This window comes from Octopus bimaculoides, chromosome 23, assembly GCF_046866305.1.
Source record: "Octopus bimaculoides isolate indiv1 chromosome 23, ASM4686630v1, whole genome shotgun sequence".
Lineage (NCBI taxonomy): Eukaryota > Metazoa > Mollusca > Cephalopoda > Octopoda > Octopodidae > Octopus > Octopus bimaculoides.
This window is the reverse complement of record NC_142950.1, coordinates 20,927,341-20,947,723: the sequence shown is the minus strand read 5'-3', so window position 1 is coordinate 20,947,723 and position 20,383 is coordinate 20,927,341. Positions and strand designations below refer to the sequence as shown.

The following is a 20,383-nucleotide window of genomic DNA, read 5'->3' as shown; positions in this document are numbered from 1 at the left end:
CGGGCTGGCACACCACAAACAAGCAAGGGTTAATCTAGATAGATGGTACAAAAAATATGTAGCTAAGAAGAGATTCCATTTAGAAAATCACATGAAGAATTAAGGATGAATGAAGGCAGAGAGAGAGAGATTTAGGAAGTTATATATTGAAGGGTCAATTTAACCCTTTCGTTACTAACCCAGCCGTAGCCGGCCGAAAAATTTTTGGGTTCATAAGACTTAGCCGGCTGAGCGTACCCATTGTTATTTAAATGTATATTTGAACCCAAATCTCGTTAGTATATTCGTTAAAACACCTGATTTCACTTTGCAAACAGTTGAGTTATTGTCTCCGACATTGTTTGGCGTGATATTTGAACTCAGTGAATTTCGGAAGATTTTTTTCCACATTTTTTGCGGCGTTAATTTTTTTCAACTTTGAAGATGGAGAGGAGTTTCATGCTATCAAGCAGTGACTCCGAATTTGAAGGTTTTTCAACAGAAGATATGGAGATATCGAAGAAAAGAATGAATGAGCTACAAAAGCACATGGTGACCGATAATGAATCGGATATTTCTGTATCCGAAACTGAAAGCAGCGACGGCAACAGCGAGGATGATTTTACACCAGAAAAAGATTTTAAAAATATTTTTATTAACAATTTTTCTGAGGAAACAGGGTTTACCCATAGTCTTTCTCAGGAAGTGAAACCTTTAGACTTCTTTTTCATGCTTGTTTGAAATGATTACTGCAGAAACAAACCGTTACACAGAATGTAAACAAACCGGAAAAAAAAAGATAGCTTGTGGTTTCCTGCAACTGTAGATGAAATACGGGCATTTTTTGCCATAAATATTATTATGGATATTAGACAGTTACCCAGAATAACAAATTACTGGAGCGATCAGGAACCTTTTGGTGATGAATATATTTCCAGTATTATGAACGAGTACGATTCATGAAGCTGAACCAATATCTACATGTGAGAGACACTAGCAGTACCCCCCCCCCCCAGTACGTGGTGAACTTTGAGACAAAAAATATGCAATAGAATTGATTAAGAACCCTTTCTTTAATTATGTTCCAAATATCACATTAATATGTTGATAAATAAAAAAAGTTAGAGACTAGTCTAAATTCATGATTATTTTAGAATTTAATTGAAACTCATGAGGGGTGTATTTTGGTCAGAAATATAGTAACGAAAGGGTTAAATAATTAGTTTATGAAAGTAGATATTAGTAAATAAATAATACATAGGTATATATATATATATATATATATATATATATATATATAATTTATGGCTATGTGGTTAAGAAGCTTGCTTCCCAACTATGTAGTCTTGTATTGAGTCCCACTTTAGGCAAGTGTCTTCTGTTATTACACTGAGTCAACCAAAGCTTTGTGAGTGGATTTGGCTGATGGAAACTAAAAAAAAAAGTCTATCATGTTTGTGTTTGTGTGTGTTTGTTTGTGTTTGTGTGTGTTTCTTTTGTAAATGATCAGTATTGTCATACAAGTGATGTTGTTCATTTCCAGTCTTCTATTGAAAATAAGAACTGTTAGTTGGAAACAGTGAGGGTTGATGACAGGAAAGGCATCCAACTGTAGAAAACCCACCTCAATGAATCCCATCTGACTCATGCAAACAGGGAAAAGTGGATGTTGAAATGATGATGATGATGATTATAATTATTGTTATTAGTAGTATTATAATTCCCAAAACTGTGATAATCTTATGAACAACAACTTATTTCAGACACTTTTTTCCTCTTTTATTAAGATAAAATGATCAAGTGATTGTTATTGTTTTTAACCCCTATTATCAAAGGCCTTCCAGTTATGACCACCCCATCTTTTATTCAGACAGTGTGTCGAGAACTGTCACAAGTGATTTAGAGCAGGGGTTTTCAAACTTTTTGACTTGCGGGACCCCTTTATATTTCAGGCTTTATCTTAGGGACCCCCTTATAAACGCTTATGAAATTTATACATAAATATTTGCTTAAAATAACATATTTTTACATTTATTCATTCAACAGTATTTAACAAATAGGTTTATTGTTAATTAAAAGATTTCAATTAAAAAACATATATAAAATCAAATTGCCCATAAAAAGTATTTGCTGACCCCCTGTGGTCTGCGGACCACAGTTTGAAAACCCCTGGTTTAGAGTACTGGGCTCACAGTCATAAGGTGGTGTGTTTCACAGAATCAGTAGAGCACTATGTCAGATGCTTGGCACTCTCCTTACTCTTATTTTTATTTCTTTTTGATTTTTCTTTCAGATTTCTTCATCTCATCTTTCTTTTCTTTTCTCATTCTTTTTTTTACTTTTTCTCTTCTATACATTTCTTTGGTTTTTTTTTCTGTATCCTTATTCATTCATTCTGACTTTTTTACGCAGAATTCTCACCATCCAACCCATGCCAGCATGGAAAACAGATGTTAAATGATGATGATGTTGATGATGATTCTCTCTTTCTTTATTCCTCTCACTTTCTTTTGTCTTTTCTCTTTTCTTTCTGATATTTTCTCTTTATTCATATTTTGACTCTTGTATTCTTTGTCTCATTCTTTCTCTTTCCTCTCTCCTTTTCTTTTTATATTCTTTTAATATTCTTTATTCTTTCATTAATTCTAACACTCATCTTATTTTTAAAAAATTTTTCAGACCAAAGATAAGAAAAGGGTGAATTCTTCAGCTGCATTCTTCAGTCAACTCCAAAATGAAGTCAGGTCCAATGATATTTCATCTAAACATCCTGCCAAAAAGCAGAAAGTGAGCCACAAATCTGCAATATCGTTAAAGCTGTAAATTAAATTGGTTCTAAGTTCCAAATGTAAATAAAACATAATGTTTTCAAAGTCTTTTTCTTTCTAAATCAAAAAATTTTTTTGGCAACTAATTCTTATGTTACCTCAATATATTCTTTTAACCCAAAGATTCTCAACCATTTTTTATCTATGAACCCCTTTGGTTACTATCTTATTCTGGTGGACCTCCCTAGCCATTCAGTATTTAAAAATCTAGTTACATAGAAACTTCTTTCTAAATTCCTGTTTTTGTTTTTCCCTTGTGTAGGTTGAACTATGTAAAATGATAGAGAAAGAAACCTAGCTGTTTCTTGCAATACATAGATTTAAAGCAAAACTTTTCCAGGGGCCCTTAAAATACTATTGTGGACCCCGGTTGAGAACTAGTGTTCTAACCCATATTTGCATGGAAAAATGAACGCAAATGATTGAATACATTCCACCCCTTCTCCATCATTCACTACATCTACCCCCTGACTTTTTTTTTACTTACTTCATTCATTAGACTGCAGCCGTGCTTGGGCATTGCCTTGAGGAATTTTTAGTCAAATGAATCGGCCCCAGTACTTATTTTCTTTTTTAAGCCTGGTATTTACTCTAGTGGTCTCTTTTGCCAAACTACTAAGTCATGGGGACGTAAACACACCACAAAGATATCATTCAAAACACAAACACTCACATCATTGAAATCTCAAAGCTACGAGATAACGCAGGATTAATTCAAAACAATGGGTAAATATGTGCTGCATTTGACAGAGTAATATGAATGGTAAAGGGTTTAGAAGTTTGCCTACCAACCATGTGGTCTTGGCTTCAATCCCACTGTGCAGCACCTCAGGCATTTGACTTTTGCTATAAACTGAGGCTGACCAAAGCCATGTAAGTGGATTTGATAGATGGAAACTGAAAGAAGCTGTTGTGTGTGTATGTATCGTGGAAGAGGTAGGCCCAGGAAGACCTGGGCTGAGGTTGGTGAGGCAAGACCTTCGTACATTGGGCCTCACCGAGGCGATGACTACTGACCGAGACCTTTGGAAATGTGCTGTGCGTGAGAAGACCCGGCAAGCTAAGTAAGATCGTTGCCAGTGCCCCTGGACTGGTTCTTGTGCGGGTGGCACATGAGATGCACCATTTTGAGCGTGGCCGTTGCCAGTACCGCCTGACTGGCTCCCGTAGGATTTTCGAGCGAAATCGTTGCCAGTGCCCCTGGACTGGCTTGTGCGGGTGGCACATAAAAGACACCATTTCAAGCGTGGCCGTTTTCGTGCGGGTGACACGTAAAAGCACCCACTACACTCTCTGAGTGGTTGGCGTTAGGAAGGGCATCCAGCTGTAGAAACTCTGCCAAATTAGACTGGAGCCTGGTGTTGCCATCCGGTTTCACCAGTCCTCAGTCAAATCGTCCAACCCATGCTAGCATGGAAAGCGGACGTTAAACGATGATGATGATGATGATGATGATATATATATACACACCCATACATACGACAGCTTCTTTCATGCTACAAAAGTAAAGGTGATGCAGACCGTCCTAGCCATCTAATGTTTAGGAATTGGTGAGGGACAAATACAGACACAAAGACACACGCACACACATATACAATGGACTTCTTTCAGACACACACACACACACACGTGCCACACTTGCACAAGTTGCCACACACTGGGACTGAACTCATGACCATGTGGTTGAGAAACAAACTTCTTACCATACAGTCATACCTTTGCCAATTTCTTTGACTAAAACCCTTCAAAGCATGCCCCACCATGGCCTGCAGTCCAGTGGCTGAAACAAGTTAAGATATAGCTAAAAGGTATGTGTGTGCAATTTCAGATTTGGTTGCTATTTCTATGAGTTCCAATGTCTGGTTCATGTTCTTGCTATCTTTTACAATGGTTTACACAAACTGTTTTTCCTTCATTTTCCTTTATTCCTGCTGCCTGTTCTTGAAGCAACTAACTCTGTTGAAAATATTTCGAAATGCAATTTTAAAATCTCGATTGAACATTATGATAAGGTATGGATTAACAGAACTGTTCGTGAAAGCCAAGAACGTTGTCAATAAATCAGCCAGATAAGGAATTGGTTTATCATTATCCAGGCACCAGAAGTTGAATCCTATATATGGACCCCAACACAAAAAGAAAGTACCTGAAAAATAAAAACATGAAAAACACTTAGAAAGAAATGAAAGATAACACTGTGTAACAGGATTTTTGTCCTTGGGTAGCGACTGTTGTTTCCTTTTTGCTTACCCCTAAAAAGTATGACAAATGGCTAATATTTCCTCCAAACTTTGCTTTCCTAAAACTTGTCTCCACTTGGACAGCTAGAAGTAAACTGAACTGTTGAGCTTATGACCCCTGTATTTATACTACCATCTATGTTACTAGAATGTTCTAGAAATTCTTGTAACTTTTAGAAAATTCTAGGAAAACCTACTTCAGCAACTCAGTGCTAAATCTCTGAAATGTAATGGAAAATTGGTAAATTTCAAAACATCAATGTCCAGGTTGCAAAAGCAAAGTTTGAAGGGAATAATAGTTACTTCCTTTGATTTCTAAGTAGAAGCAAATTGGAAATAACACAAAAATTTTGTTACACAGTCCAACTCATGCCAGCATGGACAACAGACATTAAAAAAAAATAATAAATGTAATTAATTCTATTGGTACAGGGGCATGGCTGTATGCTTAAACCTTTAGCATTTAAACTGGCCATGTCCAACCCAAAATATTCTCCTTGTTTTATGTTAAAACTGGCCATATTCTAGCCTTTCACACCTACTTGACAACATCATTCAAAACACAAACACTCACATCATTGAAATCTCAAAGCTACGAGATAACGCAGGATTAATTCAAAACAATGGGTAAATATGTGCTGCATTTGACAGAGTAATATGAATGGTAAAGGGTTTAGAAGTTTGCCTACCAACCATGTGGTCTTGGCTTCAATCCCACTGTGCAGCACCTCAGGCATTTGTCTTTTGCTATAAACCGAGGCTGACCAAAGCCATGTAAGTGGATTTGATAGATGGAAACTGAATGTGTGTGTGTGTGTGTGTAGATATATGTATTTTAGCTATATTTTTGAATAGAATTGATTTTCGATAGTTTCAATCAATTTAAGTTTCCTTTCTATTTGAAAATTATTATTATCTTTATCTTATGATATTTACTTTGTATTATATTATACTTATTTATTGTGCTTTTAATTATTAATTTTTCTATATGTGATAGTGGATTTTCATCGATGAGTTCATGAACCTTGGTTCTTTTCCCTAAAACTATATATATATATATATATATATATATATATATATATATATATATTTATACTGTGAAAGTTAATTTAATTTTAATTTTTAATAAATTGATTTTAATTGAGTTTTTACCTGTAATTTTGGATTTTATCCCTAATATTATATATATATATATATATATATATATATATATATGTGAGTAAAAATAAATACAAAAAAAGGGTTTTGTATGATCGTGTATAGAGGAATATATTATTTTATTTAAAAGAGTTCCAACTCTGTTTTTTATGTTTTATTTATATTCTTGTAAAATTAATGTGGGATATAGAATATGGAATATATAATATATAATATAAAAATGGATGGTACAATGAAATGGAGTATTGAATGTCTTATTGAATATATGAAATATTGAGTGTTCAATATAAAGGATTAAATATATTTAATCCTTTATATTGAACACTCAATATTTCATCCTTTCTTGGTTGATAAAATAAGTACCAGTCATGCACTGGGATCAATGTAATTGACTTAACCCCACTGTCTAAATTGCTGGCCTTGGGCCAAAATTTGAAATCATTATTATTATTATTATTATTATTATAAAAGTGACTAGCTGGAAGAATCGTTAGCACACAGGGCAAAATGCTTAGCAACGTTTTGTCCATCTTTACGTTCTAAGTTCAAATTCCACCGAGGTCAACTTTGCCTTTCATCCTTTCCGGGCCAATGAAATAAGTACCAGTTATGCACTGGTGTTGATCGAATCAACTATCCCCTCCCCCAAATTTTCAGGCATTGTGCCTATAGTAGAAAGGATTATTATTATTATTGAGTGAAAGAGCAATGCATGCCATCAAAGTGACACTGGGGTAAAATATACAAAACCCAGTATACCCATCGTGACTACCCATCTGATAAGGGTACACCAAGCACATGCATCACAACCATATGTGTGCAACATCATGATCTCATATCAAAATAAACAGCGCATGACCTTGCTGGTGGGACTCAGAATTTTCTTCAGTTCAAGTAGCCCTTCCTACTCAAAAGGTCCTTGAATAAGGGTTGTTTAAGAATGTTGAACGAAACATCCTTGTTTCCGGAGGTGAATTATCCAAATCTTAAAGAATTCCCCTCAACACATGGTTATGATGCTCCCCCACTACTTCTGCTCCTGATCAGAGATGCACATATCGTCAGCCACCAAGGGACATGTTCAACTGGTTAAGGTCAAACAACTGACACAAATCTGTGGTATTCAGCAGAATACTTGCTGTAGCCCATCTTTTATACCAAGATGTACATGATAACACTTCCAATCAGTTAATTTATTATTATTATTATTATTATTATTAGTAAGGTGGTGAGCTGGCAGAATCTTAGCATGCCAGGTAAAATGCTTAGCAGTATTTCATCTGCCACTACATTCTGAGTTGAAATGCTTCCATGGTTTACTTTGCCTTTCATCCTTTTAGGGTCAATAAAATAAGTACCAGTGGAGCACTGGGGGGGGGGGGGGGGTCAATGTAATAAACAAAATTTCAGTCCTTGTGCCTATAATAGAAAGGATTATCATTATCATCATCGTTATTATTATTATTATTGTTATTATTATTAAGGCAGCGAGTTGGCGGAATCGTTAACACACCAGGCAAAATATTTAGCAGCATTTTGTCTGTTGCTGCCCTCTGAGTTCACATTCCGCCAGGGTTGACTTTGCCTTTCATCCTTTTGGGGTCGATAAATTAAGTAGTGGTGGAGCACTGGGGTGAATGTAATCAACTAGTCCCCACCCCAAAATTTCAGGCCTTGTGCCTGTAGTAGAAAGGATTATTGTGATTATTAAAACAGTTTGATTTGGCTCCATGCGACTTAAAAGCTTTGCCAGCCTCTTTGCAGAAACTTGGCTCATTCAGGCTTAGTTCAGGCAAATGGAAGGGTACAGAAACTCCAAGATGGCTACTGGAAACTGGGCTGCTATTGATCAAGGTGAGTCACATAATGTTGATAGAAGTAAGTTCAGCATTTCAGCAGCACCAGATGCATTAGAAAGGAAAATTTCTTGGACCACATGGCCAGACAAGAGGCTACTGGCACCTTAGTGTCTGGTTGGCCTTTGAAGGGTTTTGAACACTGACTGGAACATGACCGGCAGGAGTGTGTGTGTGTGTGTGTGCCAGCTGTATGAGTGCATAGAGGTGAGTGTCTGATGGCATCAGCTTATTAGTGTATATGTGTTTGTTTGCTAGGGTGGGTGCGGGTGTGTACCAGCCTGTGTTAGCATTTGCTTGCTTGAATTGTATTGTGTTGTTGTTGGCACTCCATCACTTACGACGTCGAGGGTTCCAGTCGATCCGATCAACAGAACAGCCTGCTCGTGAAATTAACGTGCAAGTGGCTGAGCACTCCACAGACACGTGTACCCTTAACGTAGTTCTCGTGGATATTCAGCGTGACACAGTGTGACAAGTGTGAAATACAGGTACAACAGAAACAGGAAGAAAAAGTGAGAGAAAGTTGTGGTGGAAGAGTACAACAGGGTTCACCACCACCCCCTGCCGGAGCCTCATAGAGCTTTAGGTGTTTTCGCTCAATAAACACTCACAACACCCGGTCTGGGAATTGAAACCGCGAGTCCGCTGCCCTAACCACTGGGCCATTGCGCCTCTGCTTGCTTGAATATTTAGATGTATATCAGCTGAATTTATGCTATTAGTTGCATGCAACAGTTGTGCTATATAACGTGTGTGTGTGTGTGTGTGTGTATGTGATTAGTTGTGTGAGTGTGTCTGTGTCTGTGCTTGTGAATACATGTGTATTATTACCTGTTGTATATGCACAAACATTAAGATGCATGTATGAGTGACTGTGTGTATGGATGATCGGTGAATGTGTGTACGTAAATTCATGTATTTATATGTGAATGTTTGAATGAATGCATGTTTATCTAGAACACTTGTTTTTTTTGTCTGATATGTGCATGTATGTATATATATATATATATATATATATATATTTATGCTTTTGGTATTTGCGTGTGTGAGTACAACAGATGTATGCTAGAGTAGTTGCAACAATGCTATTGGTATCAGACTAAGGTTTGATGGTGTGGGAGAAGAAGAGGGAGACAGAGAGAAGTGTATGAACATAGATGCATGTTTATTAAGGCAAACACTATTAACACCACCTCACTCATGTTTAAAATAATACTGTTTATTCTCAAATGATTTTTTTTGAGACCAAAACGATTTTTTATAGAAGACACGATCTGTGGGGGTGGTTGAGAGCAAGACAAACAACCAACACTAGCTCCACTTGTGTGCAGGTATGGCTTTGTGGTAAGATGCTTGCTTCTCAACCACATGGTTCTGGGTTCAGGGTGTACCTCTGATGGCAGCAATAAGATAGTTCATTTTTCCTGTTGATGGATACTGCAGGTTGGTGTAGAATACGTAGGATTTTGCAAAGGAAAAGTTGGCAATTGTGGGTGCCAGGCAAGTAAGGTGGGGCCCAGTCTATTATGGTTCATTTGATGTTGGAGCTTTCATTCCGGACATCACAAAGTCTCCAGAAGAAACAAGATAAAAAGGTGGAATTCTCTCTATCTCTGCATCTAAGTGAGTGCATATGCTGTTTGTACCTTGCCTTTAAGTTATTGGCTGTCATACCCATGTAGTGACTATATATATATATATGAGCAGAACTTACTTGCAGGTATTGGTAGTGCAAATCAGAGGTGCAATCTGTGTGGGCGTTTTTTCAAAACACTGTCTGGTTTAAAAAGCCACATCAGACGCCATGAAAGGGCTAAGGTGTAGGTGCAGGAGATGGTCAAACTCTGTGTAAGGAGTAGACAACCACCACCACCATATATATATATATATATATATATATATATATATATATATGATGTATATATATCCATAGAAGTAGGTGTTTGTTGTAAGACCCAAAACTTCCAGTGACTCCAGGATATGATGCTGATGATGTGTATAAATATTGCATCTGCAAATGTAATTTTATTTTATTGGTTTCAGTCATTGGACTGCAACCATGCTGAGCACTGCCTTGAAGGATTTAGTCAAACAAATCAACCCCAGTACTTCCTTTTAAACCTATACTTATTTTATCAGTCTCTTTTTGTTAAACCACAAAGTTACAGTAAACAAACCCACAGAGGTTGTCAAGCAGAGGTGGAAGACAAGTATATACATGCACTCGCATGATGGGCTTCTTTCAGTTTCTGTTTATCAAATCCACTCACAAATCTTTTGTTAGCCTAGGACTACAGTAGATGACAGAAACCTATGGTACGACACAGTGGAACTGAACCCAGAACCATGTGGTTGAGAAGCAAGCTTCTTACCACAAAGCCATACCTGCACACAAGTAGAATTAGTGTTGGTTGTTTGTATTGTTCAACCACCCCGACAGATTGTGTCTTCTATAAAAAATCATTTTGATCTCAAAAAAATCATTTGAGAATAAACAGTATTATTTCAAACGTGTGGGAGGTGGTGTTAATAGTGGAGGAGTAGTGGTTTTTGGTAATGCACTATCGGAACGCTCACATGTGCATCGACAACAGATTAAAAACCCAGAAGTCCGCCAAATACCACTGAGTAACCATCTGGCAACATGTGGTCGTGAAACTTTTATGATATTTCCATTCCATAAACTTTACAACCTCAATGAAATTGAGAGAAAACGCAAAGAAAAGGACTTTATTAAGAAATTCAAACCCACTCTTAACAAACAATGATTAAATTTATCTTACTTGGGGTTTAAAAATCTTATCCCTATAACTAAAACACAAAAAATCTCTCAAATGTCATCATTTCTAAAAATAAACACCTACTGCTGCTGTCCAAAGGAATAGGTATAAAAGACAAATAAACAGCAGTCTGTTACAGTCTGTCAGACGAAGGCCTTGATGAATACCACTAGGTATGAAAATACGTATTAGCCTTTATATATTTAATTCTCTATATTGAATACTCAATATTTCATATATTCAATAAGACATTCAATACTTCATTTCATTTTACCATTTTTATACTGTATATTATATATTCCATATTCTATATCCCACATTAATTTTACAAGAATACAAATAAAACATAAATAAAAACCAGACAGAGTTGGAACTCTTTTAAATAAAATAATATATATATATATATATATATATATATATATATATATATATATATATATATATACCTGTATATGTATGTGTGTGCGTGTGTGTGTGTGTGTGTGTGTGTATCTGTATATGTATATGTGTGTATGTATATATATACTCTTTTATTGTTTCAGTCATTTCACTGCAGCCATGCTGGAGCACCACTTTAGTCTCGCAGATCGACCCCAGGACTTATTCCTTGTAAGCCTAGTACTTATTCTGTCAGTCCCTTTTGCCGAACTGCTAAGTTACGGGGATGTAAACACACCACCATTGGTTGTCAAGCAATGTTGGGGGGGCAAACACAGACAGATACACACACATACATATATATATATATATACATATATACAACAGGCTTCTTTCAGTTTCCATCTACCAAATCCACTCACAAGGCTTTGGTTGGCTCGAGGCTATAGTAGAAGACACTTGCCCAAGGTACCACACAGTGGGACAGAACCCGGAATCATGTGGCTGGTAAGCAAGCTACTTACCACACAGCCACTCCTGCGCCTATACAGATATATATATATATATATATATATATATATATATATATCTGTATATGTATGTATTCCTTTATTCCTTTATTTGTTTCAGTCATTTGACTGAGGCCATGCTGCAGCACCGCCTTTAGTCGAGCAAATAGCCCCCAGGATTTATTCTTTGTAAGCCTAGCACTCATTCTAAGTTACGGGGACGTAAACACACCATTGTGGAATTTTCTCCTTTTGTGTATTCGGTTGTCAAGCGATGTTGGTGGGGACAAACACAGACACACAAACATATACATACATACATACATACATACATACATATATATATATATATATATATATATATATATAGTAATAATATTAGGGAATAAAAAATTTATTCCAACCTTACAGGCAAAAATTGGTATAATATTACACCGGGTTTCCTAATATATAATATATATGTATATTACTAATTTAGAGACGAACCACCACTCTACAACTCAGTCAATTCAGAACCCGTCCAAATCCATGCTGTGAGGCATATAGCACCTTAATAAATCTAATATTTAATTTAAATTTTAGATTAAAATCTTAGATATATTAAGATGGTATATGCCTCACAGCATGGATTTGGACGGGTTCTGAGTTGACTGAGTTGCAGAGTGGAGGTTCGTCTCTAAATTAGTAATATATATATATATGTGTGTGTGTGTGTGTGTGTATGTATATATATATATATATATATATATATATATATCATCATCATCATCGTTTAACGTCCGCTTTCCATGCTAGCCTGGGTTGGATGATTTCACTGAGGACTGGTGAACCAGATGGCTGCACCAGGCCCAAATCTGATCTGGCTAAGTTTTTACAGCTGGATGCCCTTCCTAACGCCAACCATTCCGAGAGTGTAGTGGGTGCTTTTACGTGCCACTGGCATGAGGGCCAATCAGGCAGTACTGGCAACGGCCACGCTCAAATGGTGTTTTTTTACATCCCACCTGCACAGGAGCCAGTCCAGCGGCACTGGCAATGACCTCGCTCGCATGTTTTTCATGTGCCACCGGCACAAGTGCCAGCAAGGCGATGCTGGTAACGATCACACTCAAATAGTGCTATTTACGTGCCACTGGCACAGAAACCAGACAGCTGCTCTGGCAATGATCACGCTCAGATGGTGCAGTTAGCACTCCACTGGCACAGGGGCCAGTAATCAAATTTGGTTCAATTACGATTTCGATTTTACTTGCCCCAACAGGTCTTCACAAGCAGAGTTTAGTGTTCAGTGAAAGAAAGGTTGGCATGGGTGCCAGTCATCGAATTTGGTTCGATATCGATATATATATATATATCATCCTCATCGTTTAACGTCCGCTTTCCATGCTAGCATGGGTTGGACGATTTGACTGAGGACTGGTGAAACCGGATGGCAACACCAGGCTCCAGTCTGATTTGGCAGAGTTTCTACAGCTGGATGCCCTTCCTAACGTCAACCACTCAGTCCAGGGGCGCTGGCAACGATCTCGCTCGAAAATCCTACAGGAGCCAGTCAGGCGGTACTGGCAACGGCCACGCTCAAAATGGTGCATCTCATGTGCCACCCGCACAAGAACCAGTCCAGGGGCACTGGCAACGATCTTACTTGGCTTGCCGGGTCTTCTCACGCACAGCACATTTCGAAAGGTCTCGGTCAGTAGTCATCGCCTCGGTGAGGCCCAATGTACGAAGGTCTTGCCTCACCACCTCAGCCCAGGTCTTCCTGGGCCTACCTCTTCCACGGGTTCCCTCAACTGTTAGGGTGTGGCACTTTTTCACGCAGCTATCCTCCTCCATTCTCACCACATGTCCATACCAGCGCAATCGTCTCTCTTGCACGCCACAACTGATGCTTCTAATGTTCAGCTTTTCTCTCAAGATACTTACACTCTGACGGGTATTCACATTGACATTACACATCCAACGGAGCATACTGGCTTCATTCCTTGCGAGCTTACGTATGTCCTCAGCAGTTACAGCCCATGTTTCACTGCCATGTAGCATGGTTGTTCGTACGCATGCGTCATACAGTCTGCCTTTTACTCTGAGTGAGAGTCCCTTTGTCGCCAGCAGGGGTAAGAGCTCTCTAAACTTTGCCCAGGCTATTCTTATTCTAGCAGCTACACTTTCAGCGCACCCACCCCCACTACTAACTTGGTCGCCCAGATAGCGGAAGCTATCGACTACCTCTAGTTTTTCACCCTGGAATGAGATAGAAGTTGTTTCCTGTTTGTTTACAGTCTTTATTGCACCTGAACATCTGCCACAAATAAAAACTAACTTGCTAGTTAACCTGCCTTTGATGTTGCTGCACCTCTTATGTGTCCATAGCTTGCACCGGGTACATCTTATAGAGTTACTACCTACTCCTTTTCTACATACTGAGCAGGGCCATCTACCTGAAGGGGTTTGTGTTTTATCTACCTTCCTACTTATTAGGATTTTGGTTTTAGCTAGGTTGACTCTAAGGCCCTTCAATTCTAGACCTTGCTTCCACACCTGAAACTTCTCCTCTAGTTCTGATAGTGACTCCGCAATTAGGGCAAGGTCATCAGCATAGAGGAGCTCCCAGGGGCAACCTGTCTTGAAATCCTCTGTGATTGCCTGGAGGGCTATGATAAATAAGAGGGGGCTGAGGACGGACCCTTGGTGGACCCCTACCTCTACCCGGAATTCATTGCTGTACTCATTTCCAACCCTCACCTTACTGGCAGCATCTCTGTACATGGCTCGCACAGCTCTCACTAACCATTCTTCTATCCCAAGTTTCCTCATTGACCACCAGATAAGGGATCGTGGGACCCTGTCAAAGGCTTTCTCCATGTCAACGAAAGCCAGGTACAGAGGTTTATCCTTAGCTAGGTATTTCTCCTGCAACTGTCTCACTAGAAATAAGGCATCAGTAATGCTTTTACCTGGCACAAACCCAAACTGCATCTCATCTAAATTGATTCGCTCCCTAATTAGTTGGGCTATGACCCTCTCTGTAACTTTCATAACCTGATCTAACAGCTTGATGCCTCTGTAATTATTTGTGTCTAAAGCGTCACCTTTACCTTTGTAGCAGTTGACTATGATGCTGCTACACCAGTCATTGGGTATGACTCCTTCGTGTATCACCTGGTTCGTAATACGGGTGACTAGGCTATAGCCAACACTGCCAGATATTTTGAGCATCTCTGCAGTGATTCCTGATGGGCCGGGGGCTTTCCCGGTCTTCATACTCTTAATTGCTTTATCTACCCTGGTACTATCAACTCGGATAGCTGGTCCCTCTATTGGGTCGACATACGGCAGGCTCTCTTTCTCCCATTCATTCTCTTTATTAAGCAATCTATCGTAGTTGCATCTCCAGACCTCTTTCTTTGCATCCTCATTTAAAGCAAGCGTACCATCATCCATGCGAACACATTTCTCTCCTACAACATCACTATTCTCTCTCCTACACTGTCTTGCAACACGAAATACCTCGAGTCTTTGGTCCTCACGGCGCAGAACATTGGCAAATCTTTCCTTATCTGTTTCCCCTCTGGCTAAATAAACCTGTCGCCTAGCCTCCCTTCTGGCACATTGGTACAATTCCCTGCTACTACCGTTCTTCCAGTCCTTCCAAGCCTGTTTCTTTTGTCTAATAGCCCTGTCTACCTCCTTGTTCCACCACCACGTTACTCTGGGTCGGGAGGGGACCTTACACCACCCACAAATCTGGTTGGTGGCTTTCAACAGGTTGTCCCGCAGAAATCTCCAATTGTCTTCCACGTTGTATGATGCTATATCCCCTTCTATTTCGTTAAATGCTTCAAGTAACTTGTCTCTAAGTCTCTGTCCGTTTGCAGGGTCTTTAAGCTTCCACACCCTTCTCCTCCAAGCCTGTCTAATTCTGGGCACCCATTTTGCCTTGATCCCAAAGTCGCTAACTACTAATCTATGTTGTGGGGTACATTCTTCGCCAGGGTAGGTTTTGGCATTTATAAGCCGCCCTCTTTCCCTATTTCTGGCGAGGATGTAGTCGATTTGGCTAGAGTGTCTGCCGGAGCGGTAGGTGACTAGGTGACTGGCAGGTTTCCTGAAGTTGGTATTGCAAACCATAAGATCGGTTGCATCACAGAACTCCAGCAGTCTGGTTCCCTCCTCGTTGCGGGAACCGAAGCCATAGCCTCCATGTATGCCATGGAAGCCTCCAGCACGACGTCCGACATGACCGTTGAAGTCTCCAGCCACAAAGAGAAGGTCCCTGTCACTCGTCGACGAGGTAGTTTGCAAGAGGGTGTCATAGAATTGGTCTTTCAGACCATCTGGTAGCCCCGGTTGAGGTGCATAGGCTGAGATGACAGTAGCTAATCTATGATGAAGCACTAGTCTGATCTTAAGTACTCTGTCACTTACTCTAACGACCTCGATTACCTTATCCACCCATTTTTCCGCTAGAAGTATTCCTACGCCCCCGACCCCGTCAGTGTTCCCTGCCCAGAAAATCTTGTACCTGTGTTCTTTGCCTGTGAGGAACCTCATATATATATATATATATATATATATATATATATATATATATATATATATATATATATATATATATATTAAATATAAAGTATCTTCAATGCATTGATTTTGAGCTCTATCCTTTAAGGGACATGTATACTTATATATATATATATATATATATATATATATATATATATATATATATATCTGTATATGTATATATATATATATATATATATATATGTGTGTGAAATATAACGTATCTTGAATGGCAGAACAATGCAGAATGGACTATATAATAACTGTTATAATTTAATTATCTATAGTCTGATATGATAATATTCCAGTGGTTGGAAAACCGATTATAGCAGTGACTCGATCAATTCCTAGCGATATCTGAAGGAGGAATTTTTATATTCCGAAATATTATCATATCAGACTATAGGTAAATTAAATTATAACAGTTATTATAGGTTACTCTGCATTGTTGTGCAATTCAAGACACTATATTTCACAAACAATACACAATGCTCCAAGCAAAGCACAATATATATATAAATATATATATATATATATATATATATATATATATATATATATATATATATATATATATATATATATATATATGTAAGTATGCAGATGTATATATATATATATATATATTTATATGTAAGTATGCAAATGTATATATATATATATATATAGGGGGAATTCACAAAAAAACAAAAGACGAAGACAGGTGGTGTAGACAACAAACAGATGTATTAGTTTAATGCTTGGGAAGTGACAAAGTCTTTAATGTTTTGAGTCTACACTCTTCCACAGAAAGGAACACAGAAAGAAACAAGGAGAGATAATAAAGTAGTGGTGATCCCAAAACGAAGGTGCGCGTGCGTGTGTATAAGAGAGCATGTATGTGTGTGTGGAAGAGGGCTGGTGACCTTGACGTGTAGGTGTGTGGATGTAGGGCTGGGAAGTGGTCAGTACTAGTGTGTGCATGGTGATGTGATGTGATGTGATGTGTTGTGTGGTATTGTGATGTATGGTGGTTTATGGTGTAGTGGTGTGTGGTGTGGTGTGATGATGTTGGGATGTGGGGGAGGCGAGAGTGGGGAAAACAAAGGTGGAGTATGGGTTAGGCTGAGGATGGGGGTAGAGGTGGGGTATGTGGATAAGATGAGGGTGGGGTAGAGATGGGTATGTGGGAGTGGGAGTGGGAGTAAGGGATGGAGTGGGGGTGGGATGTGATGAATAGGAAAGGTGGGGTTGGATTGTGTAGGGGGTGTGGTTACAAGGGAGGTTGATGATGAAGGGAGAGGGGGAGGGGAGAAGGGGAAGGGAGAAGGGGAAGGGAGAAGGGGAAGGGAGAAGGTGGGTAGGAGTGAAGAGAAGAGAGGAGAGTAGGAGTGAAGAGAAGTAGGAGTGAAGAAAAGAAGTAGGAGTGAAGAGAAGAAGCAGGAGTAGGAGCAAGAGAGGAGAGGTGGGTGGGAGGAAGTAGGTGTGAGAGGGAGAGAGGAAAGGGGAGGACAGTTGAGCCCATGTGGCACAAAGGGGCAAAGAGAGAAGATTAATCCCTGTTCACAGCGCAAACGGGAGTCCGGATGGTCCCTGTGCAAGGACAATCCGAACACAGACAGGTGTTGCAAAGAGTGACTGGTAGAGGGGAAATGGCGCAAGACCGGGGTGCCATTGCCAAGTCAGATGTCTCAGGGGTGTTCCGCGAACTGCTCAGCCAAGTGGCGTCCCGTTTGCTCGATGTATAGAGAAGGCAGAGAGCAGGAGATGCAGTAGATGACATTGGTAGAAGTGATATGAGTCAGTGATATGATAGAGTCGATGATGGGTGCCGGTGAGGAGGGTGGTGTTGAAGAGGTAAGGGCAAGTACAGCAGTGTGGGCGGGAGCAGGGGAACAATCCGGGTTGTGAGGTTGGGTTAGGGAAGAAGCTGTGAACCAAGAGGTCTCGTAGGTTGTGGGCTCATTTGAAGGAAGAGGGAAGATGTGTGAAGTGGAGGGGGTCAGACTGGAGTCACCGGAAGGCTTGGAGAATGGTGCGTTGACGAGGTAGGGTGGTGGGGTGGTAAGTGAGGGGAGACAGGAGGTGGTGGAACGAGTGCAGAAGGAGAGAAGATGCATGGTCCATGGAACATACCCCTGGCAAGGACGGTGTGGATAGTGGTGAGGGGATATCCACGTAGAATGAAGTGGCAAGCCATGAGTTGAGACTGAGTCTCAAAGTCATAGTCATCACTACAGAGCCTGCGTAGATGGAGGAATTGAGAATAGGGGATGGAAAGCTTGGTGTGTTTAGGGTGGGAGGAGGAGAAGTTGAGGTATGAGTGTGAGTCTGTGTGTTTGTAGTGGATGGAGGTGGTAAGAGTGCAGTGATGAATGCTGACCAAAATATCAAGAAAGGAGACAGAGGTGTCAGAGATAGTGCAGGAGAAGTGGAGGGCAGGATGGAAAGATTTGACAAAAGAGAGGAAGGAGTCTAGATGTTCGCAGGAGAGTGAGGACGCACCAATACAGTTGTCAATATAACAACCATATAGTTCGAGAGTGGGACATGTATGTATGTATGTGTGTGTGTGTATATATATATATATATATATATATATATATATATATATATATATATATCTGTATGTATATGTGTGTGTGCGTGTGCACATGCATGTGTGTATGTCTGTGTGCTTTGCCTGTGTGTCTTGTGTGTGTGTGTGTGTGTGATGAAAGATTTCAATGCAAAGGATATAAAATAAGACAATAATAAATCTGAAAGGAAGAACAAATATATAGTGTGTGTGTTTATTTGACAAAAAAATAAAATGACCATTTCAAAATATAACAATATCTGTTTCAACACACGATTTCACATCAGGAATCTTGCAAGACAAATTCATAATTCTATACATACATACATACATACATACATACATACATACATACATACATACATACATACATGCATGCATACATACATATATAAACATATATATATATGCAAATATGCAAGTGCATACATACACATACATTTATTAATGCAGTTTTGATTGCATTTTATTTTAGGATCAAATGCAATATGACCTGCAGGAGTCTTTGCGAGTGAGAAGGGCTTAGTTGATATGTCAGATCCTGGGACCAGAGATTCAAGGCAGCCCAATCTCCATCACATCCCATTTTGAAGTAAGATCTGAAAGCAATCTTGTCCCATCTTGCAATATTTCTCTTGGAGGTGGTGAGGTGGTAGAATTGTTACCATACTGGGAAAAATGCTTTGCAGCATTTCTCCAGATTTTGTGTTCAGAGTTCAAATGCTGCTGGAGTCAACTTTGCCTTTCATCCTTTCGAGGTCAATAAAATAAGTACCAGTTGAACATTAGGGTCAATGTAATTGACTTATCCCTTACCCTGAAATGTCTGGCCTTGTGCCAAAATCTGAAATATTAAGGCGGCAAGCTGGTAAAATTGTTAGCATACCAGTCATTTCATCCATCTTTACATTCTGAGTTCAAATTCCGCCAAGGTTGACTTTACCTTTCATTGATTTGGGGTCAATAAAATAGGTACCAGTTGAGCACTAGGGTCGATGTAATCAACTTACTGTTTCCCCCAAAATTGCTAGCCTGGTGCCAAAATGTGAAGCCAATATTTTTCCTGGAAGCTCTGGCTACACTTAACCATATAAACCAATAATACTTGTTTCATAGTCAGGTCAGGTCACCCATGATTAAACTAGCAATGTCACATTAGGGTATCACTTTTCAGTATGGTTGGGTAGATGGATGCTTTTATAAGACATTAAAAAACACAGTATCCATCTTCAATTGTGGATGAACTCAACAGCTAGTCATTCCCTATCCATTAGCCCTTTTTATCCCACTTGAATCCACCTGAGACCTTTCCTGATTCCACAACACAAACTTCATTTTTTAAAGTGATCTAAATTTTAACACTCTTCCATCAAAATTTCATGTTAATTTATGTCCCAAAGTACGATAACGACAGTTATTTTACCAAATTCTTCATTATTTTAAAATTTATTTGAAATAAAGGTTGATGTATTTGAACAAATATAGTTACAAAAGTGTTAAATATTTTGTATGATTCCATCAGTCTATGTGTTTTG

At 39.1% G+C, this 20,383-nt stretch overlaps 2 protein-coding genes across 2 annotated transcripts in view; one reads left to right on the top strand and one right to left on the bottom strand.

Annotated features, from left to right (window-relative positions):
- Positions 1-2,852, top strand: part of LOC106873785 (U3 small nucleolar ribonucleoprotein MPP10) — a 33,818-nt gene extending 30,966 nt beyond the window's left edge. The window contains exon 11 of the mRNA XM_089340582.1: positions 2,659-2,852. Coding sequence (XP_089196708.1) covers positions 2,659-2,802 — 144 coding nt within the window. The 3' untranslated portion in view covers positions 2,803-2,852. The remainder of the gene's footprint in view (positions 1-2,658) is intronic.
- Positions 2,853-4,729: 1,877 nt separating this feature from the next.
- Positions 4,730-20,383, bottom strand: part of LOC128250640 (beta-2 adrenergic receptor-like) — a 32,584-nt gene continuing 16,930 nt past the window's right edge. Inside the window, exon 2 of the mRNA XM_052976155.2 lies at positions 4,730-4,953. Within this exon, the coding sequence (XP_052832115.2) occupies positions 4,730-4,953 (224 nt within the window). The remainder of the gene's footprint in view (positions 4,954-20,383) is intronic.